The sequence below is a fragment of the Rhinatrema bivittatum genome, chromosome 15, assembly GCF_901001135.1.
Source record: "Rhinatrema bivittatum chromosome 15, aRhiBiv1.1, whole genome shotgun sequence".
Lineage (NCBI taxonomy): Eukaryota > Metazoa > Chordata > Amphibia > Gymnophiona > Rhinatrematidae > Rhinatrema > Rhinatrema bivittatum.
Genome location: NC_042629.1, coordinates 20,984,746 through 21,005,319, shown reverse-complemented (window position 1 = coordinate 21,005,319; position 20,574 = coordinate 20,984,746). Strand labels below are relative to the sequence as shown.

The window sequence follows — 20,574 nt, the reverse complement described above, 5'->3', positions numbered from 1 at the left end:
GCAACATATAGGGCCATATTCATTGTATTCATGGGGAAGCGAAATGTATCGCGATTCCCCACGAATACAACGAATCTTCGCCGAATTATTCGGCCGTCTAAAGGAGCCAATTTAAACAAACCCCCACCCTCCTGACCTCCACAAGACTTGCCAAAGACCAGCGGGGGTCTGGGAGCGACCTCCTGCACTTGGGACGTCGGCTGCCAGTATTCAAAATGGCGCCGATAGCCTTTGCCCTCACTATGTCACATGGGCCGACCGTCGGCCCCTGTGACATAGTGAGGGCAAAAGCTATCGGTGCCGGCCATCCATTGCTTCTACCATGTGACAGGGGCTGACCAATGGCACTGGTAGCCCCGTGACATAGTAAGTCAAAGGCTATCGGTTCCATTTTGAATGCCGGCAGCCGAGGGTGTGAGTGCAGGAGATAGCTCCCGGACCCCCCCGCTGGACCACCAGGGAGTTTTGGTAAGTCTTGGGGGGGGGTGGTAGGTAATTTAATTTTAGCCGGGAAACAAATAAGAATTAACGTATAAACGTATCGGGGGGCCCCCTTGCCGAATGCAACGTATCTGCCCCCTGACGAATACGAATCCCGAATGCAACATATGGCGTCCCTCTGCACATCCCTACCAGCTACTTTGTGGGTTTTCTTTAAAAGAAAAATTTTAAAAATCAAAATGTGCTCTGTATCAGACCACTCTTGCCATTCTGTGACCTGGATGGACATTTTCATGGCTCCTGCATTTGTTAATGTTGTACGTGTTCTTTTCAATGAATCCATATCAGCCCATCTAAAATATCTGACCTGCTGCCAAACATTGTGTTCATGGGGTGCACATCTGCTGGACCTTCACAGCAGAAAGACTAGATTGATGTCTAACCACAAGACGAAAAATAATGGAGGGGATGGGGGGTGGGGGTGGAGGTGAAGCATGCTGTATGGTTACATTTGGCCTTTTGGATTTAAAATGCACTGGAGAGTCCACATTGAAATATAACATTACATGTCACTCATTCTGACAACTTTCTTTTTACTTTTAAATCTCTTTTTATGTTCTCACCACACCATTGTAATGTCTGCAGGCCGCTCCGTTGGTAAGTAACCATCCTTCTATCCATTTAGCATAGTTTTAGGCAGTGCTTCATTTTTCATTTTTGTACTATATTTAACTAACTAACCACATAGTAATTTAGCAACTGAACATTGCACTAACCACTGCATACCAGCCATATGGGCTGGACGAGGGAAGAAGCATACGCCACAACCCTTCTGCAGCTTTCTCCACATGTAACAGCTGTTGCCAGAGCACTAATAACTTAGCAAGCCCTTGGTGTGCCATGTCTGTGTGTTTACATGAATTAGAAGCACTAATGCTTTCATTTGTAATAGTTTGTTGCTCTATGTTTAAATGATCAGAGTTGGCAAAATCATCAAGGAACAAAAATTTGTATAAGCTATTTACAATGTAAAGATCAGCTTTCTCATAAAAAAGGGATATGTTATACATTTTTAGCCAATGTTAGAATGCTATTTTAGGGCAGGCCCAGGTGGTAAGTGCTCTGCACTGTCATGCAGAATAATCCTGGTTCCCTGTACGTACCAGGATCATTCCAGACTGTGGGTTATGTTCCCTGTCCAGCAGATGGAGTTAGAACCAAAAATTCCCAGGGGAGGAACCATATAACCACGCCTCCCTTGCCTCAATCCTCAGTATAGTTCTAACTCCAGCAGATTGAGCAGGGGACACGGTGGTCCCCAGCACTTTTCTAGTTTTATTTTCTCTTTGAGGAATCAATTAAATAATATTAGATAAAGGTTTTTCTTCTAAGGGATAGGTTCTGTAGTGTTCTGACAGGACCACTCCGTTCAAAGAGAGACACTGTTTTCCAGTCAGGAACTTGCTGACAGGCTGTGTTTTTTGCCTGTCACTTTATTTCTCTCTTCCTATCTCTTTGTTTTTTTCCTCTTCCTTGCCTGGCTAGAGTATGGTAAGTGTTATTTTTATTTCATTTACAGTCGTTGGTAGGAACAGGAATTTATGAGGGGTGAAAGTCTGTAGTGCCGACCGCTCCCCCTAGCCCCGGAGTTTTCCTTTTCCCCTCCTCCCTTTCAGGGAGTGATTGGAGTTCCCGCCCTGCAGCTCTGCGACGACCCATTCCCCGGAGCTGCTCACCGTCGGGACGGCGTTTTTCCCCGACGGTCTCTTGGGGACGGTGAGGGGTCCGGAGGCCGAAGAGTTTTATTAATTCGCCGCTTCAGTTGTTGCCGCGCGCCGCAGCCGCCCCTCCCCCTCCCTCCCGCCGCGATGCAAAAATCGCCGAACGGCTCCGGAGCTTGGCACGGGCTTCAGCAGACCTCAGAGGGATTTTCTTCAGCTTTTCCTGAGGGGGAGTATGGCTTACCTGGTAGGCAGCTTGGAGGAGAGTCGGACCGCGCTGGCAGGAAGCGGCATGCCCCGTTTCCCCTCAGCACGGGAACGGCGGCCATTTTCTCAGCTGACTCGGAGGCAGCTCTCTCTGAGGAGGACGTCGACGCTCCTCTCCAGGTTTCCTCTAACAGTATGGAGTTTCAGAGCGCAACGGACCAGGGCAGGCAAGAGGACAACGTATCGGGGGGCCCCTCATCAGCACTTCCCGCTTTTTCGCCAGAATTCATTGTTTTAATGCACAAGGCATTTTTACAGAGCAGGGATCCGAATCTTGGAATTTGGGGTCCCTCTCCCCCCAAACTGGCCTGCTTGACACAGCTTTCGACGGCAGACCCTCCCTTAGGGAGGGCTTCTTTGCCCACAGGGGGTGCGGGGTCCACTCAGCCCCCCCCCCCCCCCGTGGTTCCTATACCGCTGCAACAACCGTCGGGGGATCCATGGCAAGATCCAGATGCGGATGATCCCTCCCTGGTGGCCCAGGTAGAAGGTGACGACCCGAGGGTCCTCCGTATTTTTCAAGCAGCGGAATTGGATGATCTCATCCCCCACATCCTCCAGGAAATGGACATTGACCCTCCTCCGGATCCTGTGGCTCAGGATCCGAAGATTAAGAAAGGGGATCCTCTCCTAGCAGGCTTACGACCTCTAGCGAAAGCTTTTCCCACGCATCACAACATCTTGCAATTGATTTCAAGGGAGTGGGATACTCCTGAGGCCAATCTTCGAGTCGGTCGAGCCATGGAAAAGTTATACCCTCTCCCCACTGATTTCTTGGAGATTCTTAAGGTTCCTGCTGTTGATTCAGCGGTATCCGCGGTCACGAAACATACTACCATCCCGGTCACGGGCGGGACAGCGTTGAAGGATGTCCAGGATCGCAAGCTCGAGGTTTACCTCAAGCGTATCTTCGAAGTTTCAGCGTTGGGGATGAGGGCTGCTACCTGCAGTTCCCTAGCACAGCGAGCAGCTCTGCGTTGGGTACAACAGCTTCTCACTTCCCAATCTTTGCCACAGGCAGAGACTATTCAGGCTGATAGACTTGAAGCGGTGGTTGCCTATGGAGCTGATGCTTTTTATGATCTGTTAAGGGTCCTCGCTCGTTCCATGGTGGCGGCGGTGTCCGCTCGTCGTCTTTTGTGGCTACGCAACTGGGAGGCAGATGCTTCGTCTAAGACGCGCCTGAGTTCCCTTCCTTTCAAGGGTAGGTGCCTATTTGGGGAAGATTTGGATCAGATCATCAAATCTCTTAATGAGAATGCGGTGCACAAGCTACCAGAAGATCGTCCACATTCTTCTAGATCTTTTTATTCCTCCAGAAATAGGTACCGGAATCAATGGAGGTCGCGTCCTACTAGACAGCAGACACCTCGGGCTCCTTCTACACGATCACACACCTGGAACCGGTCCTTTCGGGGGCACCGCCACGGTAAGGATACTCAAGGGGCAGGTCCTTCCTCGAAGGCTTCACAATGATGCCAGAAGGACCCAAAAGGTGATCCCCCACCTGGGGGGTCGCCTTACTCTCTTTTACAAGGAGTGGGCCCAAATTACGTCGGATCAATGGGTGCTGGACATCTTAAGACAAGGCTACGTATTAGATTTTGTACACGAACCCTGAGATCGTTTTCTGTTTTCTCCTTGCGGTTCCCGTCTCAAACAATTAGCAGTCCGACAGACTCTCGATCGTCTGCTACAGCTGGGGGCGATAGTACCGGTAGCGGCCTCCGAACTGGGAAAAGGTCATTATTCAATCTACTTCGTGGTTCCCAAGAAAGAGGGCACTTTTCGACCTATCCTGGATCTCAAGACGGTCAACAAGTGTCTGAGTTCCTCATTTTCGTATGGAAACGCTCCGTTCAGTGTTAGCAGCCGTGCATCCGGGAGAATTCTTGGCCTCTTTGGACCTTACAGAGGCATACCTTCACATCCCGATCCATCACCATCATCAGCGCTTCTTACGTTTCAAGATTTTGGGATAGCATTTTCAGTTTCATGCTCTCCCTTTTGGTCTGGCGACGGCTCCGCGTGTCTTCACCAAGATCATGGTAGTGGTGGCAGCGGCGCTCCGCAAGGAGGGTATCCTTGTACATCCCTATCTAGATGACTGGCTCATTCGGGTGAAGTCGAGGACGCAGGGTTACCATGCTGTAGACAGGGTAGTACAGCTTCTTCAGTCTCTGGGATGGATCGTCAATTTCTCAAAGAGCAAACTGATACCGTCCCAATCGCTGGATTTTCTGGGAGCACACTTTGACACCAGCCGAGCCAAGGTATTTCTGCACCCGGACAGAGCTCGGGCTCTGCATGCTCAGGTAACACGGTTCATGGCACTAGTTGCTCCCACGGCGTGGGATTATCTCCAGGTACTGGGAACCATGGCCTCAACAATCGATTTGGTTCCGTGGGCCTTCGCTCATCTCAGGCCTCTCCAGAGGTCTCTGCTTTCGCGATGGAACCCAGTGTCGAGAGATTTTCAAGCAGTACTGCCCATCCCGGATGTTGTCTTGCTCAGCTTACAGTGGTGGCTGGACCCTCAACAATTAGCTCAGGGAGTGTCTCTACAGAACCCGGATTGGGTGGTCGTCACCACGGATGCCAGTCTCACCGGCTGGGGGGCGGTCTGTCAGGACAGGTCTCTCCAAGGCCGATGGACGATGGAACAGTCCACTTGGCCCATCAATTGGCTGGAGACCAGAGCAGTCCGTCTAGCGCTGCAGGGGTTCTACCCACTGGTACGCAGTCGAGCGGTTCGGATTCTTTCGGACAATGCAACCACAGTGGCGTACATCAATCGCCAGGGGGGCACCAGAAGCCATCTAGTCTCGTTGGAGACCGACGAGTTGATGACATGGGTGGAGCTACACTTACAGCGGCTAGCGGCTTCGCACATAGCGGGCGTGGACAACGTTCAGGCAGATTTTCTCAGTCGACAACAGTCGACAACACCTGGATCCCAGAGAGTGGGAACTCTCGGAGGACGCAATGCGAAGGATAGTACAGCATTGGGGGAGACCCCATTTGGATCTAATGGCAACTGCGCTCTCGCCTGCGGTTCTTCAGCCGCAGGCGAGAGCGCAGCACGGAAGGAGTCGATGCGCTGGTTCTTCCCTGGCCTCGACAGTGTCTCCTGTATGTCTTTCCTCCATGGCCTCTAGTGGGCAAGGTTATCCGACGGATAGAGATGCATCAAGGTCCGGTGATCCTAGTTGCACCAGAGTGGCCTCATCGACCATGATTTGCAGATCTCCTCAATCTGGCAGTAGATGGCCCTCTTTGGCTCAGTCATCTGCCACGTCTTCTTCGCCAAGGACCAATATTTTTCAAGGAGGCAGATCGCTTCTGTCTTGCGGCTTGGCTTTTGAGAGGCATCAACTGAGACGGCGTGGATATCCAGAATCTGTCATCTCCATGCTCCTGAAAGCTAGGAAGACATCCACGTCTGTTACTTATGTCAGAGTATAGAAGGTTTTTGAGGAATGGTGCGAGTCAAAATCGATTCTACCAACGCAGGTCTCGCTGGTCTGTATTTGGGCCTTGCCTATAATTCTCTTCGTGTGCAGGTGGCGGCGTTGGGAGCCTTCCTATGTAGTAATGACAGTCCTGGCTTCACATCCAGATATCCTACGTTTTCTAAAGGGGGTAAAACACTTGAAGCCTCCAATTAGGCCACCTTGTCCTTCTTGGAATCTCAATTTGGTACTCCGGGCTCTATGTGCACCGCCTTTTGAGCCTCTGACTTCGGCCACACTCATGGATGTCACCCTTAAGACCATCTTCCTGGTGGCGATCAGCTCAGCACGTCGGATCTCTGAACTACAAGCTCTATCATGTAGGGAGCCATACCTTCGTTTCACGCCAGGGGGGAGTATCCCTGCGGACAGTTCCATCTTTTCTGCCGAAGGTGGTCTCGACCTTCCATCTCAACCAATCGATAGAGCTTCCGTCATTTTTATCCTCTGATTCTTCTGACCTGTGTCGGTTGGATGTCCGACGTTCTTTGATACATTATTTGGAGGTCACTAATGAATTTCGACTCTCCGATCATTTGTTTGTCCTTTGGTCGGGACCCAGGAAGGGTTGCATGGCATCCAAACAATCAATCGCTCGCTGGCTGAAAGGAGCGATTATAGCCGCATACATCGGAGTGGGTAAGTCTCCACCTTTAGCTGTTAAGGCACATTCTCTCCGCGCTCAAGCGACATCGTGGGCGGAAAGTTCTGCAGTTTCTTCTCAGGAAATCTGTAGGGTGGCCACATGGAAGTCTCTCCACACTTTCGCAAGACATTATCGTCTAAACATTCGCGCGCCGTCTCACGGTCAGCTTGGAGACAGGGTCATACGGGCAGGGCTGTCCGTGACCCACCCATGATGGGGAAGCTTTGGTACATCCCACAGTCTGGAATGATCCTGGTACGTACAGGGAAAAGAAAATTATTCCTTACCTGCTAATTTTCGTTCCTGTAGTACCATGGATCATTCCAGACCCCTCCCTGGTTTTGGGGGTTCTTTGTTGGCCATCCCTGCTTTCCTGTCTTCACAATATTTTCACTCTGTATCTCTAGTTATTGCGAGCTGTGTCTTTGAACACAGTGCTGTTTGCAAGTTCTCAGTTACAGTTTTTTGAGTACAAGTTAGTTGCTGTCACTTACAGCTGTTATTTTTTCTCTATATTTTTGAGATTAATTGATTCCTCTGGTTCTGTCTCTTCTCGTCTTGGCTTTGCTAGTCCAGTTACTGAGGATCGAGGCGAGGGAGGCGTGGCTATATAGGTCCTCCCCTGGGAATTTTTGGTTCTAACTCCATCTGCTGGACAGGGAACATAACCCACAGTCTGGAATGATCCATGGTACTACAGGAACGAAAATTAGCAGGTAAGGAATAATTTTCTTTTCGGCCCCTGGTTGGATCTTTCTCTTCCCAAAAGGCTAGGGACGCTACAGAGGCAGGAATCGCAGCCCTAGGAGGAAGAGAATGGATTTACTCAATCATGGTTGCTTCTCAAGGGTGGAATCTAGTGGCCAAACTTTCATACCTCCTTCATCAAAATAACTTTGATTCAAAGCAGTTTGCATCAAAAAGTTAAATTCAGTAGTCAAATCCATCATAATAATAATTCATCATATTCAGAGCCCATGATTGCATGATTCCAGAAGCAGCTCTGGTGCATGACCCTTGGCTCAGGACCATGGCTTCAATGACCATACAAATTAAACAGAAAGGTATAAAATAGGGACAAATAATAGCACCAGTATCCTGCCTCTGGTTCTGACTCATTCTGGAGACCCAATAGTACAGAAGGAAAATGTTGGGTCAGAGTACCGGTAAATACCTTTTAAAAGAGTGTTGTTTGATATATTCTTTTCTCTTTATTAAAATTGCAAATATGTGTATTTTCCCATGATGCTGTGGTTTTTATATTCGGCTCTCCTATGACCTGAATGCTTCCACAAGTCTTAACTTTTTTTTGATTGCCTGAGTTTACTATTCCGTGTAATGACCAATAATGAATGTATACAAAGTACAGTGGTGTTAGGGATGGGGAGAGAGAAATGGGGCAAGGGGTGGAAGGGTGCTGTGAGAGTGATACTGCATTGTTTCCAAAACACAGAAGATAACCGTTCTATTGCCATTTAAGTTAGGCTGTTGCTCTTGTTAGAGGAATATATACTGTAAGTAAAATATTTATGAGGGTAAGTTAATCTGAACAATGGAAAGACCAGTTTTGTTTTTGTAAGTAAATGTTTTTTTTGCTGCTTCTATGGAGTTTCTGCTTTCATTCATTCAGGAAGCTTTATACCCACTTAAGTCAATGGCAATTCTTATACCCTGAAATGGTGTTTTTAACATCAAAGAACAGTAGAAGTGGCACTGGAAATATTGGTGCATGACAAATTTCATTACAGTACCTAATAACTTATGCCCATATTATTTTCGTGGAAATACTTCTATTGCATTGTTTTGAACTAAAAAGTCCTTTCAGCATCCATGTACATTTCTATTTTCAGATAGGCTGGCATATTCCTTTTGGATTCTTCTATCTGCATTCACAAAGTTCTTGCCACAGTGAATCCTTTGCATGGGTTTGGTAGGGCTTTTGGAGTTATATTCTGTAACAAAGATGAGCAAGTCTGAAATTTCGGGAACTGATCAAGATTTCAGGTTGCAGAAGGTGTATAAGCAAGCTATGTTTAGACCTAATGCATGCAACTAAAGGTTGGGAAGAAAGATTGCAGCTTTCAGTTCCAGTCTTAAACTGCACCAATAATTGGGGTCTTCCCCCTCAGGGAAGGAGTATTAGATTCCAACGTCTCCAAAGCAATCCATAGAAATCAGGATGAAAACAAACACTTCATTATAATTGGGGTTCTTTATTCTTCTTACCCCAATTTCTCTAGCTTGTTTCTTTGCGATTTCCCGTCATGATTCAGTAAACCTCTACACAACAATGTTGGATTCCTGATGGGATAAATGATAGATAAAAAGAAATCATGATTATATTGCCTGCCTCTGGTGCAAATGTCTTTTCAATGCAGTAGTTATTTTGGATTCCAGGATGCAGTATTTGAGGACTGGTTACCTGCCGCTGCTTTGCAAATAATATTGGTTTTTCTGATCTTACCTATTAAGTTGAAAGTATACTGTGCATATCTTTCTTAGAGGCAAATGCCAAGAGAGCATTTCCTGGCAACCAGCTCTAATTTCACCTTATGTTTATGAAGGAAATGAGCGTGCCCAGTATGCAACTTTCACAAATGCCTGTAAAATTAAAGGAGCTGAATGCCAATCTCTTGGGTTCTTCAATTCACTGGTTCATTTCACAACTTGTAAGCAGAGGCGGGTCTATAAAAACACTAACCCTAAACAGGAAGGATTTATGGATTCATTAGGAAGATGCAGTATTTGAGTCTTGTAATAGGAAATGGCTGCATGGTATTGGAGGTGGCATCTCATGCTATAACAAAAAAAAATTACTTTTTTTTTAACATGGGCTATTTGTGCTCAATTAGCAATAAAGACTGTGTTTGGTTTTGGTTTTCTTTTTTAAAGGCAATGGGATTACAGGAAAATGGCTATTTGTCTACCTAACATTAATTAAGTCAACAGCCCATTGGATTCATAGTGTGGAGGGCCTCTTGTTAGCTAAAGATTAATGTGCATCCAGTAGATTACTTAATGTAGGACCAATAAACAATGATATTTATTTTAAAATTCTTGATTAGCAGAAAGGATTAGGTTCCCTTGTTGCTTTCACATAGGCATCTGCATTTGCGTTACATACTAACTGAGAAGCCCCAGACATTGATGAAATTAATTGTGTTTAGACATTTCTCTTTGGAGTGCTCTATGCCTGTTCATAAAATATTTTAGACAACCCAGCACACTGGAGAATCCAAGAGAACAAGAGTGCAACCACTCTATAGAGCTGACTGTGTGCAGACAGAGAGTAAGCCTTCTGGTTTAATTAGTGGCGGCTGATAAACTAATGTCAACTGGCCAATCATGTGCTGCTACATCTGTTGTTATGGCCCTGAATGCATTTTTTAGGTCATAAGAGCATGGAGCCAAGAAGGTGGGACTCTATGCATGCCACAGGAGTGACATACAGATACCTGTCGTACAAGCAACTATATCCAGAAAATGTAATACATTGTGGCACAACTGAGGATTCTACTTATATCCCAGCAGAGGTTATCTATTACATGCCCTGTCCTGCCCTTTGAGTCACTGTCAAATTAAATATGTGCCTCTGCTAAACAAATGATTTTAGCAGTAACCAGGGCCCAGATTCTTCAATAACTTTATAATGGAGGTAACCATGCCTGAAATTGGCATGAGTAACTGGACTTTTCATTAAAAGATTCAATGAAACACACTTATGTATGAACAGGTAACTATAGTTAATGCACCTACTCAGTCCAATCAACAGGTGCTTTCGGGGTATTCAGGATCTGCTTCTTTTCAGCTAATTTATCATTTGGATGAGTGCCACCCATGAATAAATATATCCAGCTTAGGACTGCCCTAGTACCTTCTGGCACTCAGAATTTTATATTCATCATCTCAGCTCAGAGGCTCTTATTCACAGACTGTGGCAGCAATTATAGAAAAATACCTTTGTGCGTATCTGTTTTTTTTTCTTGTCTGACAATCATGGAACTTAATAAGATATTAAAACTGACAGTTTAAAAATAATAACTTAGGGTTCTGGGGTTTTTTTTTTAAGTTCTTATGTTAATTGATTTAGCCCCAGATCATCATTAGGAATCTACAGGTTTATAGTGGTTCACACTGTTAATTACACTCTATACTTCTCAATAGATACCACAGCAACGAGGTTTAATTTTTTTTTGTAGCTGTAGCCCCTGAAAGGGAAGGAGAGAGAGTGAAAGAGGCAGAGACAGACTGATCACTTCTATACTTCAGTGAGAATCCTTAAGTGTTATGGCATGAGAACAACATTTTAATACGCTGAGGTCTACAGTGCTTAAGGATCTCAAACATGTTTTTTTCTCTCTTTCTGCTATGGAATCAATCCAGTTGGCAGACATAATTTTAAAAACAACTTTTCCAATGATCATGAGCAAACCAATCATTCATTCATTTGTTCATTCATTCATTCAATTATTCAATTTATCTGCCTTTCTAAAACTAGAGCAAAGTATAATAATGTAAACAATGCAAAAAAATACTAAATGTAAAACAGTATAAAAATAGAATTATACAATATATAGCACTCTAGGGTATCTCAACTATATAACTAGAAATTTAGGCAATTGTGATTACAAGGAGAGCAAATTGACTACTCCCCAAAATCAAACCATTGCTATTCAAGTATTTATTAGCTAACAGTTCACTAAGGAGCATAACCATGTTTTAAAGACCTTGCTGGACAATCAACTCAGATAAACATGAATCTCTTTAGAGAGATTGTGGAAATGAACAGTGATTCCCACAAGCCTGGAGACAAACTAGTCTGATTCCAGTCTTTCTTAAAACAGTATATCTTTATTACAACTTCTCACATGCACAACAGTAGATTATCTTCCCTTCACAACAGCATACTCGCTTTACTTACAGTTCAGTACTGCTTCCCTCAGTACTCACAGTTCACCTTAGTCTCAGCTCAGTGTTTGGACAGTGTTGCATTACACGAACTGCCTTCCTCCTGGAGACCTGGGCCTGGTCAGGTTATCACCACCTGGATCCCATCTCTTATTCCCCAGTCTCTGGTTATTTACTTATTTATTTATTTTTAATTCTGCTTTTCACACTTTCTTCAGCATTTCAGGTACTGTAAGTATTTTCCTATCCCCAGAGGGCTTACAATCTAAGTTTGTACCAGAGGTTATACCCTCTGAGCCCCACCTGCCCTGCAGGATTCCACCATGGAGCATATATTTAAGCTGAACCAGGTGTCTGTCCTGCTCCTGCACAGGTGAATAGGGGAATACTAGGGGCACTGCCTTTCATACCCTTCCTCTATTCTTGGACCTGTGAGGCCAAGCATCCCTACTCCCTCCTGGATCCCATCCAGGAGAGTCCAAAGCACCCTATTCCCCTTCCTGTGGCTTCCTACCAGCTACACTTGGGAATGGGGACCTAGGGACCTGCTCACCCCCATATCTTACAGTTATCCTCGACAGCATCACGACCAACACCTTGTGTGCTATTTGCACAGTGTACATCCCAGTCTTTTAAGTCTTTGGCTGGCTCTGTGTTCAAATTCCACCCCAATGGAGCTTTATGGACCAACTGGGGAAACACCAGTGCTGGTTCTTCTATAACCAGCTGTGCCCACTTCCTGGCATCTGATATCTCTGATGTAGAGCCCCTCTTTGGCTCCTCTGTATCTTCAGTTGCTGGAGTCTCCATAGCACCATCCTCTGGGCCCTCTGTGGACACTTCCTTCAGGTTCTCCACAGCGGCTCCCCGCAATTTACTCATCTGTGAACTCTGCAGTGCCTGCCTCTGGGTTCTCCACAGTTTCCACTTCTGTATACTCTGCCCATTTGCCCACGCCAGTCGCTGACTCTTCTGTAGCCTCACTTGCTGGGGTTTCTGCAGCACCACCCTCTGGGCTCACCATGGTATCTCTTCATTCCTTTCCATGCTCTCTCTCTCTCTGGGCTTCTCAGGGGCATTGTCGCTGGACTCCTAGTAGTGTTTGTGCATCCTACAGGATCTTCCTCAGGACCACCTGTAGCTCCTCAGCTACTGGGCCTCCACTGAGTTCTCTGCAGTTGCTTCCTCAGCTCCAAGGAAATGTATGTTCCTCTCTAAACAAGAATCAGTAGGAGCCTGGCCTGCTTCAAGGTTCTTTTTTCCCTTTGCTATATCAAGCCGGCATTTTATGAGGCTCTCCTGTAACTTTCTGTGCCATTTCAGAAGCCTCTGCATTAATGCTTGCCAACTTTCTTCAATCATGCTTTCAGACTGCTGCATTATGGTGCTGTAGCACCCTGGCTGCTCCAGGTTTTCCTGTGGCTGCACTCCTTGAACTGCAGAGTGGCTTGCTTGCTGGAAGAGGACCCCGCCCTGTTCCCATTCACCACACACAACCCACTCTGGCAGCTCTTTCAGGACCACACCCTGCTCAGCACAGCCTTACTGCTCCAGTGTTCATATCCTTTTTTTTTTTTTTTTTTTTTTTTAAAAAGGGAAAAAACCACCAAAAAACCTGTGTGACCAGCATTAACTTGCTACTGTTAAATCCCTATCTACCTCCCAGCAGAGCTTCTCTCTTTAGCTGGTACAAACCTACCACTTCCCAGCTGTCCCTGTAACCAGGTCCACTCACTGTTTCCTCTGTACCTGAAACTTTTAAACTTTGAGTATTTTTTATTTCAGTGCAGCTTCTGAACCACAACTTTTCACAAGCTACCGTGATTTATACACCCATGTGCTCTGTACTTTGTTTTAGAGCCTCAGGCCCCCTGTGTTCTGTACTACATTAGGGTCCCATAGGTCCTCCACAACTCTCTGTACTCCAAGCAGACACCTTCTTGGAGGCTGGAGGTTTTTTCTGTGGATAGCTTTAGAAACATCCCATGCATATGTAGAAACGAGTGGTGATTCTCACAGGCCTGGAGACAAACTAGTCTGATTCCAGCCTTTCTTAAAAAAATATGGGCCAGATTTTAAAAACTACGCGAGGGCATTGATTTGTGCGCGCCCAAATCTACGCCCGATATTACAACATGTGCGTGCAGCCGTGCGCATGTTATAAAATCCGGGGTCGGCGCGCGCAAGGGGATGCACAATTGTGCAACTTGCACGCTTCCTCCATTTCCTCCGAGGCCGCTCCGAAATCGGAGTAGCCTCAGAGAGAACTTTCCTTCTGCCCCCCCCCCGACCTTCCCCTAATATGCCCCCCAGCCCTACCTAAACCCCTCCCTTCCCTTTAATTTTTAAGTTGCGCCTGCCTCCGGGCAGGCGTAGGTTGCACGCGCTGGCAACGACTGGCCCCACCCCCGTCCTGTCCCCAGACCACCCCACCCCGCCCCCTTTTTCAAGCCCCGGGACATATGCAAATCCCAGGGCATGCGCGCCTATGCAAAATAGGCTCGGCACGTGCAGGAGTCTTTTATAAAGATTAGGCATATATTACACACCTAACCCTTTTAAAATCTGCTCCTATATCTTTATTACAGATTCTCACATGCACGATGGTAGACTGTCTTCCCTTCAGAACAGTGTACTCAGTTCAGTACTGCTTCCCTCAGTACTCACAGTTCAGCTTCATCTCAGTTCAGTGGACAGTGTTATGTTACAGGAGCTGCCTTCCTCCTGGAGATCTGGGCCTGGTCTGGTTATCCCTGCCTGGATCCCCGCTCTTATTCCCCAGTCTCTGGTTACGCCCTCTGAGCCCCACCTTGCCCAGCAGGATCCCGCCCATAGAGCATAAGGAATTTAAGCTGGACCAGGCATCTAGCCTGGTCCTGCATAGGTAAATAGCGGAATACTAGGGGCATTGCCTCACAGAGATAATTTCAATCAACAGTTGTAGCACTAGAGATAAAGAATGCTATCTCTTTGGTGTTGATCTATTTTGTGTCTTCCAGTAACAGAATCTGCAATAGGTTATCATAGGCAGAGGAGAAGGATCTAAGAGGGGTACATTTAGATGCACAAGTCAGATAAAGGAGTCTTAAGTTGAAAAATCTTTCAGAAGAAAAGGATTAAGCAACCCTTCTAGAGATTAATTTGGTTCCACATTAGGAGTCACCATTCAGAAAAAGGATCTGGGCATCATCGTTGATAATACATTGAAATCTTCTGCTGAGTGTGCAGCAGCAGCAGCAGCCAAGAAAGCAAATAGAATACTAATAGGAAAGGGGTGGAGAATAAAATAGAGAATATCATAATGCCTCTTTATCGGTGCATGGTGCAACCTCATCTTGAGTATTGTGTATAATTCTGGTCGCCACATCTCAAAAAAGATATAACAGAATTAGAAAAGGTACACAGAAAGGTGACCAAAATGATAAAGGGGATAGAATGATTCTTCTATGCTGAAAGGCTAAAGAGTTAGGACTCTTCAGCTTGGAGAAGAGACAGCTGAGTGAAGATATGATAGTGGTATATAAGATAATGAGTGGAGTGCAAGGAGTAAACGTAAATCAGTTGTTTACCCTTTCAACAAGTGCAAAGCCTAGAGAACATATTGTAAAGTTACTAAGTAGTACATTTAAAACAAATAGGAGAAATATTTTTGCTCAATGCATAATTAAACTCTGGAATTCATTGCTGGAGGGTGTGGTGAAAGCTGTTAGTGTAGCTAGGTTTAAAACAAGTTTGGAAAAGTTCCTGGAGAAAAAGTCCTTAAACCATTATTATATTGGGATTCTGCTGCTTATGTCTGTGTAGAATCTATTTACCTTTTTGGATCCTGCCAGGTTCTTATGACTTGAATTGGCCATTGCTCGAAACAGGATTCTAGGCTTGATGGACTTTTGGTCTGACCCAGTTTGGCAAGCCCTATGATCTTATAACCTGTCAGCATAGAGAGGTAAAAAGGTGCAAATCTGTGTGGGTAATTGGCAAGAAGTTCTACATAACATGATGGAGATGCCAATGGAATCAGCATCTGGTTAGTGATCTACTGTATTTGTCAGAATATTGATTTTAATTCTTTGAGGCTCAAATTTATGAAGGTTTTCCCCTATGGGTGGAAAATGGCAGACATTCTTTTCTAAACGAGGCCCTGCCTTTTCCTTGGAATTTGTTTTCTGCCTCTGACATAAATATGATTGAACTTGGTTTCTTCTCTCCCTGTCAGTTAGATTAGAGTCCATCAAGCTAGGGTGAGAGAACATAGTAGAAATTTCATCTTTTTGAGACTTTCCTCACTCCAAATGACATTAAATCTTCACCAAGCTGTACTGTGCTGTTCGTACATCTCTACATGTGAAACTGGCCCCCTAAACCATCACCAACACCTCACCTCGACCCTCCTATAGAGATATAAATACTTCCCTACTATGAGGGCCTTGTAGATAGTCTATCTGTCTGTCTCTCTCTTTCTTTCTCTCTCTCTCTGATTTTCACATAGGAGTTAGCAGCTCTAACTTTGACAGACAACTTTTCTGGCTATCAATATCACTACTTAGCCGTATAAGTTATCTGGCTAAGGAGCACCACCCACACATCTCGCCTGCTAAGAGATAGCCAGATAAGTGACTTATCTGGCTATTTAGTGGCCGCTGAATTTAAGCAGATTTTCAACGGCCGCTAGATAGCCGAATAAGTCCTACTTATCTGTCGGCTGAATATCAGACCCTGCATTTAATTTATATTCCGTCTTTTGTGATACTTCAAAGCATATAACATTCAGGTACTAAAGGTACTTCCCTATCCCCAGAGGGCTTACTATCTGAGGTAATGGAGGATGAAGTCACTTGCCTAAGGTCACAAAGAATGTAGCAGCACTTGAATGCTGGCTTTCCTGGTTCCCAGCCTGCTGCTCTAACCATTAGGCAACTCCTCCACTACAATGGAGAAATAAGCAAATAATTGTTAATTCACAATTTCTGTTCCACACATCTTCAAATTTCTCTCAAGCAGTAGATTGTTAATAATGTCAGTAGATTAGCTGAGTGATCTGTGGGCAGCACAGATATTCAGAACAGTAGCTTTAGGACTCACAAAACCCAATCAAACTTTTAATGCTGAGAACACAAATTCTCGTCCAATATGATGGAGAAAACTGATGTTTGTGTAGACACATCTAACCTATAATATTAAAGCCATGCATTTCTTAGCTTAAAAGATTCCAGCAATTAAACTTTCAGGTTATTTAGAAAAAGTAAACCGTAAAATGTATTACATTTCTGAATTAAATATGACTGGGAAAAAAGGCCTTCGGAATATATGTCTTTCAAGTTCTGTAGCCCTGAGGCACATGTGTTCTATCATGAATTAAAGATCTCATTGGATAAGTTGCGGTAAAGGTTGCTTTAATAAATCATTAAATTCTCAAATCAAATGAGCTACTCTTTCTAGAACTTGGGACTTTACAGCTACATTTTATCTTAATCTGACTATCATTGTGTTATGCATCAACCTATGTCAAATGCATTATATTTGCTGTTTCCTTTTTTCAAAGAATATTAAAACAATAAATTTAGATTGTAACTCAGTCTGAGCCCTTTGTGAATGAGGCAGATATCCTATTTTTTTAGCTGAATGGCTGAGTATTTTCTGCAGCTGCTGAAAGCTAATCAAAGTCCTCCATATGATGGCTGCCTTTACCAAGGAACACGCACTTTCACCCTTTGCTCTTCCTCTCAACTGCCCTCTTCCCTTTTTGCTGTCTCTGTTCTCTTCCCCTTTACTCTCACCTTTCAGCTCGTTCTTCCTTTCACCTCTCCCTTTCCTCTTTCCTTCACATCTCCAACCTTTCTTCTTCTTACCCCTTGCCCCTTCTGGCTCCCCCCCCCCGTCAGTGTCCCTAAGTGCTCCGGCTACTTGTTCTCATGCTGAAAAACAAAAGGCCGCAAAAGGGGAGGGAGGCGGGAAGAGCGTGGAGGGGTGAGATGGTGCTTCCTGCTCTCCCCACACCCGGATACACTGGGCAGGACCCAGAGAATTCCCAGCTATGGCAGCAGTTTCATGGTCACATCAAATGAAAAATATCAATCGATTGAAATATTTAAAGATTACAGTAAACCTCACTGAACAATATTCTCGGATTTCTAATTCTTATCACGATATACTTTGTTGGTTATTGTCCTGCCTGCTAAATTTGGATAAGAGAGAGAAAACCAGACTGGCGGTCTGGTTAGTTTGAAAATTTTGTACAGGATTAGCCCAGTGCTTTTTTTTTTTTTTTTTTTTGAGAGCATCTGATGATAAAGTGTGCCTGGGGCATGACCGGTTTGAATGAGGTAACGTTTTGGGGATCTTGCACCTCAGAATGTCAGGTGTGCAGATCATGCTATGGCGACCATGCTGTTGAAAGCTCTGGAAGGAAGAAGATTGTCTTGTGCTATTTTTGTAGTGATTTAAGCTGCAGTCAATCACAGCCGTACTAAACTGTAGTCGGGAGAAGCAGAGTAGCGTGAGAAATGGAAAATGCCATTCATGAGGAAGATGAAAAGTCATTGACTGGCCCGCCCACTATCACTCCTGTCTAGACCACAGATATGCGTCTCAGTAGCTGCCTTTCTATCCAGTGCTGTACTTTCAGGGCAAACCATGAAGTCAAAAGTTGAATACTGGCAATGAAATGTGCATAAATAGGAGAAACTAGCTTTGGACGATAAAGATGATAATTGACCTGTGGTTCTTTAACTCTGCTCTCAATGTCTTCTCATATCTGGGAACTTTTGAGTTGTGGTCACCCTGAGATTGCTGTTAATTAGCAAAGATTGGGGGGAGGGGGATGAATGAAATAATATGTATCAGATTTCTCTCTTTCACCACCCCCCAACTAATCTAACTAATCTTTCTTTTTCACCCATCCATCACCATCACCTGTCGTCCCCCCACCTGAGATAACCCAGCATACGTCCCCATTCATCTCTCTCTCACTCCAGCACTCTCTTTGCTCTCTCCCTCTATAAGTCTCAGCTCCATGACATGCATCCTCACTCTGGGGCCGATGCAAAAAAGGTGCGCTGAAAGCAGGTGCTGAACACTCAGCGCCCACTTTCCTAACGCGCCCCCAGGCACCTCTCCTGGGGGTGCGATGCAATATTTAAATTAGGGCATCCCTTGAGGGAGCTTAGGGAAGGTCAGATGGAGGGAATAAATCAATATTAAAGTGTTGGGCCTTAATATTAATTTATTCACTTCTTCACTTATTGCCGATTGGTCCATTCACTGTCACATGTCAGTGAAAGGACCAGTCTCCTTTCAGAAGGCTTTCCTGAAAGAGGATTGGTCCTTTCACTGACATGTGAATGATGCACTGTATTGCATCAGCCCCTCTATCCTTAGCTGAGTGATTCCCAAGGCCTGGAGTCACAGCTGCAGATTGAGTTGTGTGTGTGTGTTGCAGCCACTGTCCAGTTTCTCCCCATGCTGCTTCCTGTGTACTCCAGGCTTGCCCCACTTCTCCTGTTCTCTGCAGGCTTACTGAGGAAGGGGAGTGGCTGAGCAGTATACAGAGAGGCCCTGAGATTTCTAATGTTTCCCATGAGACCCTGCAACTGATGCATATTCCCTGAGTCTCAGGGTGAAATCCTGAGGGTTCCCAGGTACGTGTATTCTGGAACTTGTAGTCCGGCCTTTTCTGTTGAAAGTAGAACGACAAGGTGTGTATTCTGCTTCAGTTCCCTCAAAAACACTACAATACCCCTTAGAGAAGTGTTCTAATCCAAAAAAGCTGCTGTTGAGCTGATACCTTGAAAGCTGTGGTCCCTACTATTTCACAGTTCCAGCTGAATTTGTATGTTTGTGGTTGGTCAGCATAGATACCTCTGTCATGGTCCTTTATAATGTTTAGTGTCGGTATGTGAACTGTCAGGTGGTCCCATTTAAACAATTTTAAATGTGTATTTTATTTTCCATGCACAGAAAACACATTATATTAAAACAGAATACAAATGTGGATTAGTCTGTATATTATGAAGGTGAAGAAAAATAAATCCCAAATTGCAGTAAAATGCAGGTGTTAACACAGTTTGCAGCACATTAATGCACCTAACTGCTGGTTCATTATCTCCATTTTTATTCTTGTGTAGAATACCATCTTCCGCTGTAGAAACAGCTCCGAACATGATGTGATTAACCTCCAGGTCCCCTGTCCCCTCATCTCAAAGCCCACTTCGCACATGGCCTGTGCTTTCTATTCATGTTCAACCATCTGATTTCCATACCATCCTACTTGGCCTCACAAGTTGTGATTAGCATAACAGAGCTTTGGTGTGACATTGATTGAAGTCAGCATTTGCTGAATGCAGTATCAAAGCAAAATTTGCCAAAAATCAAATCTAATTTACTGTATACTGAATTTAGCACTTGCAATGCTATTGAAAGTGAACACAGTCTTAAAATATAGGGCGTATATATATGTGGAGATACACACACACTATATACATAGACTTATGAGATTCATATTTTTTTGCAGCCATTATTTTTGACTTTCAAATGTGTAGAAATAAACCCTAAAATTTTCATGTTCTGTTTCTCCAAACCAATTTCATGTTATAGTGGAAGCAATAAATGATAATTGTTTGCCATTACGTCTTTCCTCTCTAGGAATATTTGAACAAATTACATACTACACTTGTTAGTCTATTGTATTTTGTTTCAGTGGAATAATTATAAAAACTATACAAACTAGTATTTTTCAGCACATATTCCATTTCTGGTAGGAAGACAATGAGGTCGATAAAGGCATTTTTGTTGCCTGCTCCTGTGAACCACCATACTCACCTCCCCAGCTTGGCTGTCCCCACTGGCTCCTGATACTGCCAGCTTTCCTTGTGGCTGGATGCTGCTCTTTGATGCGGCAAGACACCACTGGCCCCCAACTAGCCATGCTCCTCCTTAGGTGTGCACTCGCTCAATGTCACTATATTTAAAGGGTGGGAAAAGCCCCATGGTGCCTCCTGATGACCTCACGCATCTAGCCCTATAAAGGGATCTCTTTGTCCTTCCCTCATTGCCTCAGCAACAGGTCCAGCTACCAAGTGTA

General features: G+C 44.8%; 1 protein-coding gene across 14 annotated transcripts in view; it reads left to right on the top strand.

Annotated features, from left to right (window-relative positions):
- The window catches only part of ROBO2 (roundabout guidance receptor 2), a 1,949,228-nt gene that overhangs the window by 1,742,645 nt on the left and 186,009 nt on the right, over positions 1-20,574 (top strand). For 11 of the 14 annotated variants that reach the window (XM_029577977.1, XM_029577975.1, XM_029577969.1 and 8 more), the window contains one exon: positions 1,087-1,098. The exons of the other annotated variants lie outside the window; for them this stretch is intronic. In XM_029577977.1, coding sequence (XP_029433837.1) covers positions 1,087-1,098 — 12 coding nt within the window. The remainder of the gene's footprint in view (positions 1-1,086; positions 1,099-20,574) is intronic. 14 annotated transcript variants of the gene reach the window in all.